Source organism: Engystomops pustulosus, chromosome 4 (assembly GCF_040894005.1).
Source record: "Engystomops pustulosus chromosome 4, aEngPut4.maternal, whole genome shotgun sequence".
In the NCBI taxonomy this organism is placed as follows: domain Eukaryota; kingdom Metazoa; phylum Chordata; class Amphibia; order Anura; family Leptodactylidae; genus Engystomops; species Engystomops pustulosus.
This window is the reverse complement of record NC_092414.1, coordinates 186,102,916-186,117,731: the sequence shown is the minus strand read 5'-3', so window position 1 is coordinate 186,117,731 and position 14,816 is coordinate 186,102,916. Positions and strand designations below refer to the sequence as shown.

Genomic DNA, 14,816 nt, shown 5'->3' with positions numbered 1-14,816 from the left:
GCTCCTCAACAGAACAATGTCAACTAATGCTTCCAATTTATCCTACAAAATTAATAGTAAGTTCCAACCCACATTCGGCAACATGGTGCAGTAGTGTCCAAGATGTTGATCCAGCTTAACCCACCCTCACCCCTTCCTGACAATGTAGCAGGGCTCACACATTTGGACATATGAGATAAGATATGTAGAATTTAATTGAATATGGATACACACATTTTGTGAAAGTCTACAAGAAATAAAATTGTGTAATGCACCAATACACATGAAAAACATGAAATGCCTAAAGTATTTTTGCATCATACTGAAATATGATGCAAGGACTCCTGCTTGCAGGTCTGACTACACCTCATGTATTGCAGAGCTGCTGTTTGGCCAGCAGACAGGGAGTCCCTGCATCATATCTCTGTACGTTGGAAGCACTCCGGGCCTGTGCAATGTGTGAAGTCTGCTGGATCAGAACAACATACAGGTCTGTTTCCCTGAGATGTGTTGTTTACTTGTGAATAGAAGTTTGTATCTCAGTTATAATTTTTCCAAAAACAGGACTAAGAGGGAACCACTGGTACCACAGAATCCTCTCTAACTGCGGCCATGACTCATCGGTCAGGAAATAATAGAATATTAGAGACAGTGGTGCTATTGATCCAGTTATTTTTTAAAATTCAGATTATTGTTTTTGAGACATTGCAAAAACATAATTTTGACAATAAAGACTTAGGGTTAATAATTATTGTTCATGGGTCAATGAACAAAAGTGGAAAGCATCCTTTCATACAACTGTCTAGAAATCCCGAGGGGAAGTAATTAGAAGAAGAGCTCATTACACAAATAATGTCATACAAACGAGAACATCTTGTTTGCTGTTACATTAGTTTCTCACAGACTTAAAGGAGCTGAAAGGACCAGAAATAGCGCTGGTTTTCTGCCGCACTAACCACTTTAGCATGGACTAAGGGTGATGGAGATTGCTAATGGAAGAACACATCAAAAACACATTAGCAAGGGTATTGTTAAAGGGTGTTTCTGATTTGTTGGTGACCATGGTGGTGCCTGGATCTCCCTCCCGTACAGGACAGCAGCAGACAATCTTCACCTTTAATAAAGCCCTTGTCATTTACATTTAACCTATATAGGGTAACATAACCTACATGTTTCTGGTGCACAATGGGGCTCAATTACTAAGGGTCTCACTGCTCACTTTTGTCGGACTGTTCGCCTTTTTTGTGGATTGCATGGCTTGGACAGGTATTTAACAGGTGTCTGCGCTGGGATTGTGCCATCCGACTCCATGCAAATCAGGAGGCATGCCGATCCGACTGATTCGGACTGAGGGTGGGATTTAACTTTCAAATTCTGTTGCAAGATAATGCACTTGCAACACCCTCGCCGATGCAATGGCGAAGGAGTGCTTGCGAATAAGCCCCACAGCATGTCATCACATCACACAGGGGACATTGCAGTGGTAGCTCCTGCCTGGCAGGGCAGGAGTTAAGTGTTTTGTATGATGCTAGATCTGTCATCCAATGATCTGTGTTACATCCTGTCCTTTGTAAGCTGAGATATGATTGGAGGAGCAGCCACCACCTGACCAGAGGAGTTACAAAACCCCTGGCCGGGAATGTTCTAGAGGACACAGTGAGAGAAGTCTCTCTCAGGAGAGAGAGGAGAGTAGTCTCTCCCAGGAGGGAGAAGAGACCAGTCCTGGTCAGACCTGAGGGTCTGCAGGACATCAGCTAGAAACTAGTTTAGCCTAGCTTAGATGAGAAGAGAAGCAGACTGGGTACCCCAGTCCAGACTCTATTCAGCCAGCATACCAGATAAGAGCAGGAAGAGCCTAGCCCCTGCCTCTGAAGAGTGGAGCTAATAGATTAGCTAGTATAGTGAGGAAAGGGGTATCATCCTACCTTCAAGGGTGATACCTGAAGCACTCCAGGACGAGCTGAAGCTTCCTATTAGGACACAGCTACCTCCCAGCCTGCCCTATGCATCCAGGCTGGCGACCTATCTCCTGTGGCTTCCTCCAAAAGCATCTCAGTGCTCCATCACTCTGTTAAAGGCACATTGCTGAAGTTCCTGTCAGTTCCAATAAAGAACTGTAAGTTGTTTTTGTTCAACCTCTGCCTCCGTCTGGTCCCTGCTACTACAGCTGCCCTCATCACAGGCACCCTGTCCACTACACAGAGACCCATACTCTGGACTCCAAAGGGTTGCCAAAGGGAGATCCACTATAGCAGCCTCTCCCTCATCATTTCTTGCCAACACCACCCTGCTGGAGACCTGCCAGGCTGTAGGACAGCCCTCTGGTTCCCCATACCAAGCACCGTGACAATAGCGTGCTTAGGCCGCAACCGCCAGCCACTCCGGTACTGCGGGCCCCGACTGTCTCCAGGCCTCACCTCAAGGGCTAGGCCCCGGTGGGGGATGTTGCAAGTGGCGTCACGAACAGGATATATACTTCTGTGCCTTATTCTGGCACTATAGACTGTACTTTATTACAAAGACTGTGCTGCCTAACCCTGCTGCCATCCGGGTTTGAGCCCAAGTGATTGTGTGTTTCTGGATTGAACTGTGTTAATGCTGCCACGCGCTGTCGAGCACCGCTCCAGCACTCAAGAGGTTAATCCTTGCAAGAACTGTACCAGCTCTGAAGATTTTACCTCAGAAACTGTGGCGCAGCAAGTAATTCCAGCCCGCCAAAACCTTCACTGGCGGGAAACCCAGACGACACACCAAGCTCCACCCACGCGCGAAGGGCGCGAACCCCGCCTCCTGTGGCGCAGGAGAAATTAGAGCCCGCCACAGCTCTTGGCGGGAAGGACTTGGACTCCTCCGCTCTGGCGCGAAGCGGACTTCCTGCCCTGCCTCAACTAAACACCAGAACTCGTGCGGATCTTGGACAGTGAGGTCAGCATCATGTGGGGTCCTCCGCCATTCCCTTCTGTGGAGCGTCCCGAGTTTTTCGAAGTGTTGGAGACCATGGTGGTGGTCTCTGCGCAGCCGGTCCGGAAGCCCTTTGCTGGGCACCGGCTGCATCGAGGACTGACCCGAGCCTTCGTCACCAGGAGGTATGTCCAGACGGTGACGGAATACCAAGTACCACCCGGGCGGTTCCTCGTGCCTCTCCCGGTTACCATGCCGGTACCGCAGGCCCACGTGGAGGCCCCACGTGGGGAGGCCCCGACTCCTGTTGAGCCAGCGCCTGGGCCTACTGCTGCCGTGCCACCTGCTCCGAGGCCTACTGTCCCTGCTGTTCGGCCTGCTAGCCCTGCTGTGACGGTTCCTGATCCTCCGGCTGCTCCTGCTCCTGTTCCTGCACCTGCCCGACCACCACGGAGATCCGAGCCTGCACCGGAGCCACGAGCCCCAGCACCGGCACCTCCGCAGCCTCAAGGCCGAGGTGAGGCCGCCCGCCAGCGACGCCGCGAGAAGGAGGCCCAACGCTACATGGCCGGCCGGTCTGCAGCTGGAGCCTGGGTGGAAAAGAACCGCACCACCGGTATGGTCCGGTTCTTCGACAAACAACGTGGCTATGGCTTCGCCACTCAAGACTACACCGGACGGGAGGTATTTATTCCCCGCCGGTCTGTCAAGAGGCCTGACCTGCCAGAGAGCCTGCACAATCTGAAGCCAGGCGAGTGCACTGAGTTCTCCCTGCAGGAGGGGCCCCGAGGACCCTGGGCGGCTGGTGTGATCCGGATCCCGGACTCCGACGAGGACCGCTACCCATCGTACGACGACCTGTATGAGGACGACGAGTGGCCGGAATCCCCGAACACCTCTTCTTCCTCGGCTGCGAGTCCCCGGGCGGTGACCCACGTGAATGCTCCATCCACGGTGATCGTGAGTACGGGCCCCATTGCCATCCATGGGCCGGGCATGATCCAGGGCTCCACCCCCACCGTTTCCCCTGCTGGGAGTATTGCCAGGTCCCATATCTCTTCTGTGGGAGAAGATATCCCGGCTAGTGAACCTTGACCGGAGGTTCCGACGAGGCCTACTTCTCCACTTGCCGGTTACCAGTGGGGTGATGACCCGGCCCCAGAAGAACCGGAGCTGGAAGGAGCCGCGGCGCTGCCGCAGGTTCCTATTTATGTCTTTCTGGACCCCTCCATGGTCCCTGGCTCAGTTGAGCCCCCGGCTGGAACAGCCGACACCCCGGGCGACAGCGCTCCTCCCCCTGAAGGTCCGGAGGATGTTGCTGCACCTGCAGTACCCGCTACTGCCACCGGGTGTCCCCAGCCGGCACCTACTCCCGCTGAGGATGCACAGGATTCCCTACTGACTTTGGATCCTGTCCCTGCTGAACCCAGCGAAGGTGCATCTGACTAACCCCTGAAGGGCTGTAGCCTTCTCCAGGTACTATGTCCATTGTAAATATTTATTTCTGTCCTTACCCCAAAGAGCCAGAAACTGTCCTGAGACTCTTACCCTTATTTATCTCAGTCCAGAGATTTTCCACTGTCATGTGCTATGATAGCACCCCTTCCTCTGCCACAGCAGAGATTCTTTTCAAAGGACTCTGTCCCTCTACCCATAGAGGAGACCCTTTGCTTCTTAGTGCACTTTTCCCCACCTCAAGGGCTGTACCCAGAAGATGGACTTTGTCATTAAAGACCTTCTGTGAGACTTTTGGCCAATTCCAAGGAAAAGTTGCTATTGCTATTGACTATTATATTGCACTTAATGCCTTCCTTTTAGGTATGGACATTATGCATGCACTTTTATGCCTTTCCTTTTCAGGTAAAGAGACATTTTATTCTGCTACCCTGTGTAGCCTACCTCTGTAACGTTTAAGATGTGTACCCATTGGGCTCCTAAGCCAATGTGAATTTACCAAACGTTTGCACACTGTCAATATATGCCAGTAGTCTGCATTCACCCTTTCATAGGCTTTTCAGGTTGTAGTGTGGCTGTGTCGGACCCTCTTTTTGTGTAAAACACTGACCGCTACCTTAACCCTCAAACCGAGGTTTGCACGTGGGGGTAGTCCGTAAACTGCGGGTCTTTAGGGGACCGGGGGTGTTACAAAGATAGCACCTGGATGCCACTCATACTATGGGTAAGGATGCCAGTCAGGAGGTACTCGTGTCGCATATGCTAACGCAATGCAGATATACACAATATATGATTGTCGCCAGGGAAGAAGTGTTTACATAACAAATATACAGGCCTTGGTGCAAGGAGTGGATTACAGTACATGACACCACACCTTTCCTACTGTACAGTTCGGTTTAATGGTGTCAGCGACCAACTGTCAAGCACTTACATGTTTTTGTCTTAGTCCGACATCAACCCAGGTGCCTGTCTCCAGGACCATGGGCGGTTTGTCCCTACACCTCACATAGCCTGCACTTCCCCGAAGTGCCCGTATCCACCTCTGCGCCCCCCAACGATCTGTAGTTGAGCCGAGGGCGGCTCTTTCAATTGCCCCGGGGGTATGCAACACCCTCGCCGATGCAATGGCGAAGGAGTGCTTGCGAATAAGCCCCACAGCATGTCATCACATCACACAGGGGACATTGCAGTGGTAGCTCCTGTCTGGCAGGGCAGGAGTTAAGTGTTTTGTATGATGCTAGATCTGTCATCCAATGATCTGTGTTACATCCTGTCCTTTGTAAGCTGAGATGTGATTGGAGGAGCAGCCACCACCTGACCAGAGGAGTTACAAAACCCCTGGCCAGGAATGTTCTAGAGGACACAGTGAGAGAAGTCTCTCTCAGGAGAGAGAGGAGAGTAGTCTCTCCCAGGAGGGAGAAGAGACCAGTCCTGGTCAGACCTGAGGGTCTGCAGGACATCAGCTAGAAACTAGTTTAGCCTAGCTTAGATGAGAAGAGAAGCAGACTGGGTACCCCAGTCCAGACTCTATTCAGCCAGCATACCAGATAAGAGCAGGAAGAGCCTAGCCCCTGCCTCTGAAGAGTGGAGCTAATAGAGTAGCTAGTATAGTGAGGAAAGGGGTATCATCCTACCTTCAAGGGTGATACCTGAAGCACTCCAGGACAAGCTGAAGCTTCCTATTAGGACACAGCTACCTCCCAGCCTGCCCTCTGCATCCAGGCTGGCGACCTATCTCCTGTGGCTTCCTCCAAAAGCATCTTAGTGCTCCATCACTCTGTTAAAGGCACGTTGCTGAAGTTCCTGTCGGTTCCAATAAAGAACTGTAAGTTGTTTTTGTTCAACCTCTGCCTCCGTCTGGTCCCTGCTACTACAGCTGCCCTCATCACAGGCACCCTGTCCACTACACAGAGACCCATACTCTGGACTCCAAAGGGTTGCCCCAGGGAGATCCGTTATAGCAGCCTCTCCCTCATCATTTCTTGCCAACACCACCCTGCTGGAGACCTGCCAGGCTGTAGGACAGCCCTCTGGTTCCCCATACCAAGCACCGTGACAATAGCGTGCTTAGGCCGCAACCGCCAGCCACTCCGGTACTGCGGGCCCCGACTGTCTCCAGGCCTCACCTCAAGGGCTAGGCCCCGGTGGGGGATGTTGCACACTTACATGCACCATTAAAAAGATGGTGAACTCTGTCAGACCTGAGTGGGGAAGAGACATATGCAGGATACCGGCGCACAATCTAAGTGAATCGCAGCAGAGTCCATTATCATGGGACAATGCATTTTAGGTGAACTTCAGCGGACGGGTAAGTAAATGTGCCCCAGTATGTCCTTGATCATCAGTCATTTCATTCGTTATGCTGTTGTCCATCCCCTACTAGCTTTTCATCTTGTCTGTCTGCAACACCCCTGCCAACGTGTCGGCAAGGCAGTGCTTGCGAATAAGGCCCTCCATCTGTAGTATCCCTCTAGAGGAGTCTGATGGACAGGCACGGGTTAAAAAATTTTTATACTGTTATCCAATGATGTTCCAATCTGTAAGCTGGAGTGTGATTGGAGAGTGTGCACCACCTGACCAGGGAGTAACAAAACCCCTGGACAGGAAGGGGCAAGTTCTATTTAGGCCCAGCTCCTGACTGAGGAGCAGCTCTTGCCAGCCAGCTCTCTTACCAGAGAGACCTTAGAGCACATGCTCTGACCACAGGCCTCCTAGGCCTCAGCTCATCTTCCAGAACACTCACTGAGTGACCAGAGACAGAAGGGCTCATTTACTTAGGGTCCGCCGAGCGCATTTTCGTCATGCTTCCTGACAATTTCCGTTTTGCGCCGAATTGCCCTGGGATTTTTGCGTACACGATCGGATATTGCTGCATCGGCGCCAGCTTGCACGCGACAGAAATCGGAGGGCGGGCAGTCGGACAACCTGACAGATTTGGACAACACGCGGGATTCAACATCTAGAAATGTGTTGCAAGACACGCACTTACAAGCATCAGGAGAACTCCGGTGCACGATCTTAGTGAGTCGCGGCAGACCCGAATCCTCGTCGGACAACGCACCGCGGGATCGCGACAGGACCGGGTAAGTAAATCTGCCCCAGAGTGTCAGTGCACCACTAGCACAGACACCCAGAACACTCAGGACAAAGCTGCAGTTTCCATACCTGGACACAGCTACCTCCCAGCCTGCATCTGCAACCAGGTTGGTGAATCTATTCCTGAGAATCACTCTCCATAACCATTCTCCAGTAATCCAGAATTCTCCAATAATCTGGCATCTGTTCTGAAATCGTTTGGCCCGTTGCCTGCAGTTGTTCCAATAAAGAACCGTGAGTTACTTTTGCACAATGTTGCCCCCCTCTGGTCCCTGAATACGGCTGTATCATTAAGGGCTCCCCGATCCATTACCCAGGGATTCATACTACGGACATTAAGGGGTTACCCCAGGGAGAACCAGTACATCAGCATCAGCAACTGCCAGCCACTCCGATATTCTGGGCCCCGGCTGCCTCCAGGCCCCAAGAAAAGACTAGGTCCCGGTGGGGGATATTTCAAGTGGGGTCACGAACAGGATATAGACTTCTGTGTCTTATACTGGCATTATAGACTGTCCTTTATTGAAAAGACTGTGCTGCCTAACCCTGCTGCCATCCGTGTTTAGGCCCGGATTGTGATTTACAAGAAAGACTGTGTTTTATTGCTGCCATGTGCTCCAGCACCCAAGAGGTTAATCCCTGCAAAGAACTTTGTCAGCTTTGCTACATCTGCTGAAAGAGCCACTGCTGCAGCGCTGAAGGGGTTAACCACTGCAAACTCTGGGCTGCGCAGCAAGTAATTCCAGCCCGCCAAAAGTCACTGGCGGGAACGAACAGTCTGCATGGGCTAAGCTCCTCCCCCTGCGCATATGGCACAAATCCTGCCTCAGATCGCTGTGGCACAGGAGAAAATTCAGCCCGCCACAGTTCCTGATGGGAAGGACTCAAGCCCCGGCCTCTGGTGCGAAACTCTCCAGCACTGAAACGTCAGTGAGAGCCCACTAGGTACCTCAGAGCAAGCGCAGCCGCCATCCAGCATAAGCGAGGTTAATCGGCCATCTTGGATTTCTCCAGGTGCTGTCTCCTGTCCTGCCAACATGCCGTACAGCTGCCAAAAAGAGGAACCACGGTCGCATGGTCTGCCCAAGAGCCTCGGGCACCTTCATCTGCTGCACCACTTACTGCTGTCTGCTGCACGCAGTCTCCAATGGCGGATTCTCCACACCGGCTGCCTCCTCTGATTCCGGACCTTCAGAGGACCACCTCGGATGTGAGTACTATGACCCTCAGAGCTTTTATCACAACGACTGTTACTATATCTCCCTTAGCCCCGGCTGGGGGACAGTCTGGCCTACCTGCAGAGGGCCAACATGCAGAGGGAGATATAGTAACAGAGCCCTCTCCATGCACCTGCACCAGGCATGTGACATAGTATTACGTCACATGTCGGTAAGGGTTTAATATGGTAAAAATAGTGTAGCAGTCCATGGGGCTCATTTACTAAGAGCCCCGTGGACCACACTTTTGTCAGACATCCCGGCGGTTTCCGTTTTGCGCGGCTGGGACAGGGATTTTGCCGCAATCGTGCCGGCTTTCATGCAAAACAAATTGGGGGGGGCGGGCTGTCCGACGGATTTTGACAAGCCGCAGGATTTAGCTTAAAAATTGTGTGGCAAGCCATGCAAATACATACACCGGGAAGAAGTAGGTGAACTCCGGCGACACATGCAGGATATTGGGGATCGTGCAGGGACTGGGTAAGTAAATGTGCCCCCATGTCTTTTTTTACGCCATAATTAACTGATGTGTAGAGGAAGGGAATGAACGAAACATTAAAATCTATGATGAACAGAAGGTGAATGAAAGAACTGCTGGAACGGAAGACCTTTTTTAGTTTCTATTATGTTCCTCTAAAATCTAGTGTGTAAAGGAACGCTCCCACACAGATGTGAACTTATCCTAAGTTTTACACCCCCTGCGACCAATTGTAAAAGAATCACTGAACCTGGACAATTGGATAAGTAGGTAGTAGTGCCAGTTTACAAAGTATTGGTGTTTCAGTTCTGGGCACCAGTTCATAAAAATGATGCCCTAGAGTGAAATAGAGTTAAATATTATACAGAACTTTTGCCTAGTATAATAATGAACACCACAACTTCAGAACAGACCCAGTTCCAGCCTACAGTGTATTTAGTAAATTATTTGACACTTTTATCTGCTAAATAGAACAGAACAAGATAAATAGTAAGAAAACCTGTGACGCTAGCCATAGTCACAGATTTACATGTATAATTGCCTACAGGTTAAAGGCCAAATCCATAGTTCTGCTCATTATAATTGTGTTAGAGATGTGTTTGTATGATCACATTTAGCTGGTCAATTCCATTCCTTGTCTAATCTAACCTTGATCTAAGTGACAAAGTCACCAAGGTTAATGTGTCATTACCACCAGAACTTCATCACAATGGTGTCTTGGTGATGCCATCCATCTCATGATCTGATTGGCTAGAAGGTGTTCTATCCCCGCCCACTTCAGACCTGGCATTCTAATGGTTGCTGCTTATGGAACACTTTACGTACTGGCAATCAAAAGGTAGGGAGTGAACCCTAGAGCATATTGTTATATCTTCATACCATTCTTTATGTGCATGCTGATCAGTGGTAGGGAGAAAGTTTATGTTATGTTGTTAAAGCTTATTCATTGTATAATGAGAATTTATGTACTTTTTATGTACTTTTATGTACACAGATAACACTCTAGCCTTAAAAGGGTTTTCCCACTTAGCAAGTTAGGCCCTATCAACAGGATGGTCTCAGTGATGGGACCCCCACAGATCACTAGAATGGGGGTCCGATGTACCCACGTCGTCGCACCCCTCGTAGCCCCTCTGAGATGGCCGGAGCCGCCGGTCACCTTGCCCCATTCATCTTTAAGGAGGTGATGGAGATTGCAGGTGGTGCTATGAAGGGTGCAACAGGGATACATATCGGACCCCCGTTCTCATGATCTGTGGGGGTCCCATTACTGACACCCCCACCGCCTTATATTCATTCTAAATATATATTTCTTTGAAATAGAAACGTAAAAACTGAAAAGACATTTTACTGCAAAGTGCTTTATTCCAAAAGAAAAAGGCATAGGGCGAGTAAATCAGCATTCCCTGCTGCGAAAATTCACATTTGTTAGATAAAAAAACACACACGGACAAGACATAGAATTCAGAAGCTCAGCACATATAGTTTAGCAGTATTACAAAACACGACATTTGTCAATGTATCAATGCACAGGTCCAATATCTAAGTACAACGTCATCATTGTGTCTCGAAGGACTTACCATAATGTCTAGTGCTCTGGCAGGTGCCAGCAGTGACCCCCCAGGTGTCCCTGATTATGTCATTGTTGCTGATATGTCAGGGTCCCAGAATGGGAATATAATTTGGGGAGTCTTATACCTCTGGAACTGTTATGACATGAGCCTTACAGTATCATACATAATACCTGGATGCCGATTATCAGTGCCCTCCCCGGGGGTTAATCGCAGGACCCTCACTGCTACATACACTAGATTTTTTGTGCTTTTTTTTTGCATAATTTGAAAGGTTGCTTTACCTTGGTCCTGTCACATGCTGCGTCTCATACATTTCATTTAATTGTTATGGTGCCCTGATTACATTTGGTGATTTTGTTTCATTAATTGCTCTATCCTTTCAGAACATACAGTATGGTCCCTAGATATTTATATGTAAATAAGTTTATAATAGCCAAGGGGGCGGTAACCTTTAACTTTTATACAGCACACAGAGACACACCCACAGAGGATTAAAATGGTTACCACCCCCTGGCTAATAGGAGCTAACTGACATATAAAATTCTAGGGGTCATATCATTGAACCATTGGATGTATCTTGCAAAATAACTTACACATAATTAATCAGGGGCACAATAACAATAAAGTATGTTATGCCATTCAGCATTATGTTACTGGTGGCAAGTCTTCTTTACCATTCTGTGCCATCGAATTTTATATACACCTTGTGCTTTTAAACTGGGAAAATCTAAAGAAAACCACCTTTGTCGCTTAATTACCCATAAGCCATTGCTACAGGCTACAACAGTAGGGATAGGAAGCCATTGGTTCCACATACATTCAGAAGGTTTATACAAACCTTTCCTTAATTTGATCAAATCATTTTTCAACATAGAAAAACGTGGTCCGTTTTTTGTATTGCTACTGGCCTAAGGAAAATACGGCGCCCCCTAGGTGTCTTATTGTGATGCAAGTTCATCCTACAATACATTAAAAAGAGGTCACCTCTTCTTGTCTGGAATTCATGTACCACTCCCTGGATTTCTGTATTACTGGAAGCCTTACAATACTGTATGGTTACCCTGCGGTAGAAAGGTTAAGCCGATAGTTCCATCATTGTACTAATAGTAAAATATCTTAGTTGACTCCTTCCTTGATTTGCGGCCAAGCAGAGGAAGGATCTGGCGCATTTGTTCTCAGCTCATTCATAATAACAGAGGTCTGGGGTCTACATGGTGGCAGGCGTGCTGGCCATGGTATGCAATTGCTGTTCAATAAGCAGGCGGAGAGACGTGTACCTAGGACACAGAAAAATAGTATAGAGCATAAGGTACTTGCCACAATCATAATGGGTATCTGTTGGAAAGAAAAGCTACAATTTTATACAGACTTTCAATGTGTTAAATATACATATGTAGCAGGGATTTCTTTGGTAGGATTCTAAATCACTTCAGGACTTTATAAAACTTTTTTTTCACATTACCTGGCTACCTTCCTGCAGTGTGTGCTGAATATTGGTGGGGTGGGAAGGGAGCTGTAGCAGTCTTTGTCTCCTCATGCATTGTCTTCCTCTACTCCACACATACACTCACCGGCCACTTTATTAGGTACACCATGCTAGTAACGGGTTGGACCCCCTTTTGCCTTCAGAACTGCCTGAATTCTTCGTGGCATAGATTCAACAAGGTGCTGGAAGCATTCCTCAGAGATTTTGGTCCATATTGACATGATGGCATCACACAGTTGCTGCAGATTTGTCGGCTGCACATCCATGATGCGAATCTCCCGTTCCACCACATCCCAAAGATGCTCTATTGGATTGAGATCTGGTGACTGTGGAGGCCATTTGAGTACAGTGACCTCATTGTCATGTTCAAGAAACCAGAGATGATTCCAGCTTAATGACATGGCGCATTATCCTGCTGAAAGTAGCAGATGTTGGGTACATTGTGGTCATAAAGGGATGGACATGGTCAGCTGTGGCGTTGCAACGATGCTCAATTGGTACCAAGGGGCCCAAAGAGTGCCAAGAAAATATTCCCCACACCATGACACCACCACCACCAGCCTGAACCGTTGATACAAGGCAGGATGGATCCATGCTTTCATGTTGTTGACGCCAAATTCTGACCCTACCATCCGAATGTCGCAGCAGAAATCGAGACTCATCAGACCAGGCAACGTTTTTCCAATCTTCTACTGTCCAATTTCGATGAGCTTGTGCAAATTGTAGCCTCAGTTTCCTGTTCTTAGCTGAAAGGAGTGGCACCCAGTGTGGTCTTCTGCTGCTGTAGCCCATCTGCCTTAAAGTTCGACGTACTAAATAATAATAATAATAATTCTTTATTTATATAGCGCACACAGATTACGCAGCGCTGCACAAGCATATCAAATTGGTCCCTGTCCCCATGGGGCTCACAATCTAAACAACCTAACAGTATGTTTTTGAAGTGTGGGAGGAAACCGGAGTACCCGGAGGAAACCCACGCAAACACGGAGAGAACATACAAACTCTTTGCAGATGTTGACCTGGGTGGGATTCGAACCCAGGACCCCAGTGCTGCAAGGCAGAAGTGCTACTCACTCAGCCACCGTGCCGCCCTACGTACTGTGCATTCAGAGATGCTCTTCTGCCTACCTTGGTTGTAACGGATGGCGATTTGAGTCACTGTTGCCTTTCTATCAGCTCGAACCAGTCTGCCCATTCTCCTCTGACCTCTGGCATCAACAAGGCATTTCCGCCCACAGAACTGCCGCTCACTGGATGTTTTTTCTTTTTCGGACCATTCTCTGTAAACCCTAGAGATGGTTGTGCGTGAAAATCCCAGTAGATCAGCAGTTTCTGAAATACTCAGACCAGCCCTTCTGGCACCAACAACCATGCCACGTTCAAAGGCACTCAAATCACCTTTCTTCCCCATACTGATGCTCAGTTTGAACTGCAGGAGATTGTCTTGACCATGTCTACAGGCCTAAATGCACTGAGTTGCCGCTATGTGATTGGCTGATTAGAAATTAAGTGTTAACGAGCAGTTGGACAGGTGTACCTAATAAAGTGGTCGATGAGTGTATTTCCCCTGCCTGATCAATGCACATGTCAGGAATTTGGGAAGGGTGAGGGAGTTCCACAAGTGTGGTGGAGAGGAGACCGACACAGGCACAACCAGGCTGTAGCTGCCCCTCCCAGGGAGTCGCCACACTCTCATGGCAGGGAGCTAAGTAATGTGAATTAAACTTATATAAAGTACTGAAATGATTGAGAATGCTGACAAAGGCTTTTTTTTTTACGTAGGCTATAGGAACCTGTTATTAGCTAAAAATGGTATTCCTGTTGACAAGTTGATTAAACATTATAATACATATAGAAACAGGCCCCTAGAAGGAACAGAGAGATCCATTTACATTACTTATTTTTATAAATAGTAGAATCTGCAGAAAATCCTTACACTACCTTCTCATCAGTTTGCAGATTTCTCTGTCTTCCTCTTCTTTCAGCTTTTCAATGAAACTGCTCAGAACGGGCATCTCAAACTTTATATACTGAGCCACCTAAGTACAATAAAAGGCTGGTAGTTAGACTTTTTTTCTCTCCTCATAAAATCTCTTACAATTATTTCTCTATTATAACACAAGACAAAACAGGAAAAAAAGTGACCCGTAAAAGTAAAAGAAGTAAAAGAAAAAAACCCTCCAGAAAAGCCTTTAAAAAAATGTGTATTTTGAAAAAGTATAGTTTTACCGGGGTGATATTTGGCTGTAAATACATCCGTTGTAACATCTGCCAATTTGCAAACAATTTTTGGGGACTTTTTGCCAACCCACTCCTCTTTTCACTTCAGACAACATACTCCAGATTTATCATGTGAATCCAAATGTGCTGGACAGATCTATGAAACTAAATTTTCCTCATGGCGTAGGAAAAGTTTAAGGAAAAGTTGCACTGAATTTGACATTTTGGGGCCTATTAACTAAGGGTTGCGGATCACACTTTCGTCAGACTGTTCACCGTTTTTGGGGTTTGCGCTGGGATTGTGTTGCACGCGATCGGATTGTGGCGCAGCTGCGCTGGCTTTTATGCAAGAGTAATAGGGGGGGGCTTGTCGTCTGACGATCCGACTGATTCGGACCCAGCGCAGG

The 14,816-nt window shown here is 48.2% G+C and overlaps 1 protein-coding gene across 2 annotated transcripts in view; it reads right to left on the bottom strand.

Moving 5' to 3' along the window:
- Positions 1-10,467: 10,467 nt before the first annotated feature.
- The window catches only part of RASSF2 (Ras association domain family member 2), a 95,052-nt gene continuing 90,703 nt past the window's right edge, over positions 10,468-14,816 (bottom strand). For both annotated transcript variants that reach the window (XM_072148898.1, XM_072148897.1), the window contains exons 10-11: positions 14,131-14,228; positions 10,468-11,977 (exon numbers count right to left, since the gene is read on the bottom strand). In XM_072148898.1, coding sequence (XP_072004999.1) covers positions 11,908-11,977; positions 14,131-14,228 — 168 coding nt within the window. In that variant the 3' untranslated portion in view covers positions 10,468-11,907. The remainder of the gene's footprint in view (positions 11,978-14,130; positions 14,229-14,816) is intronic.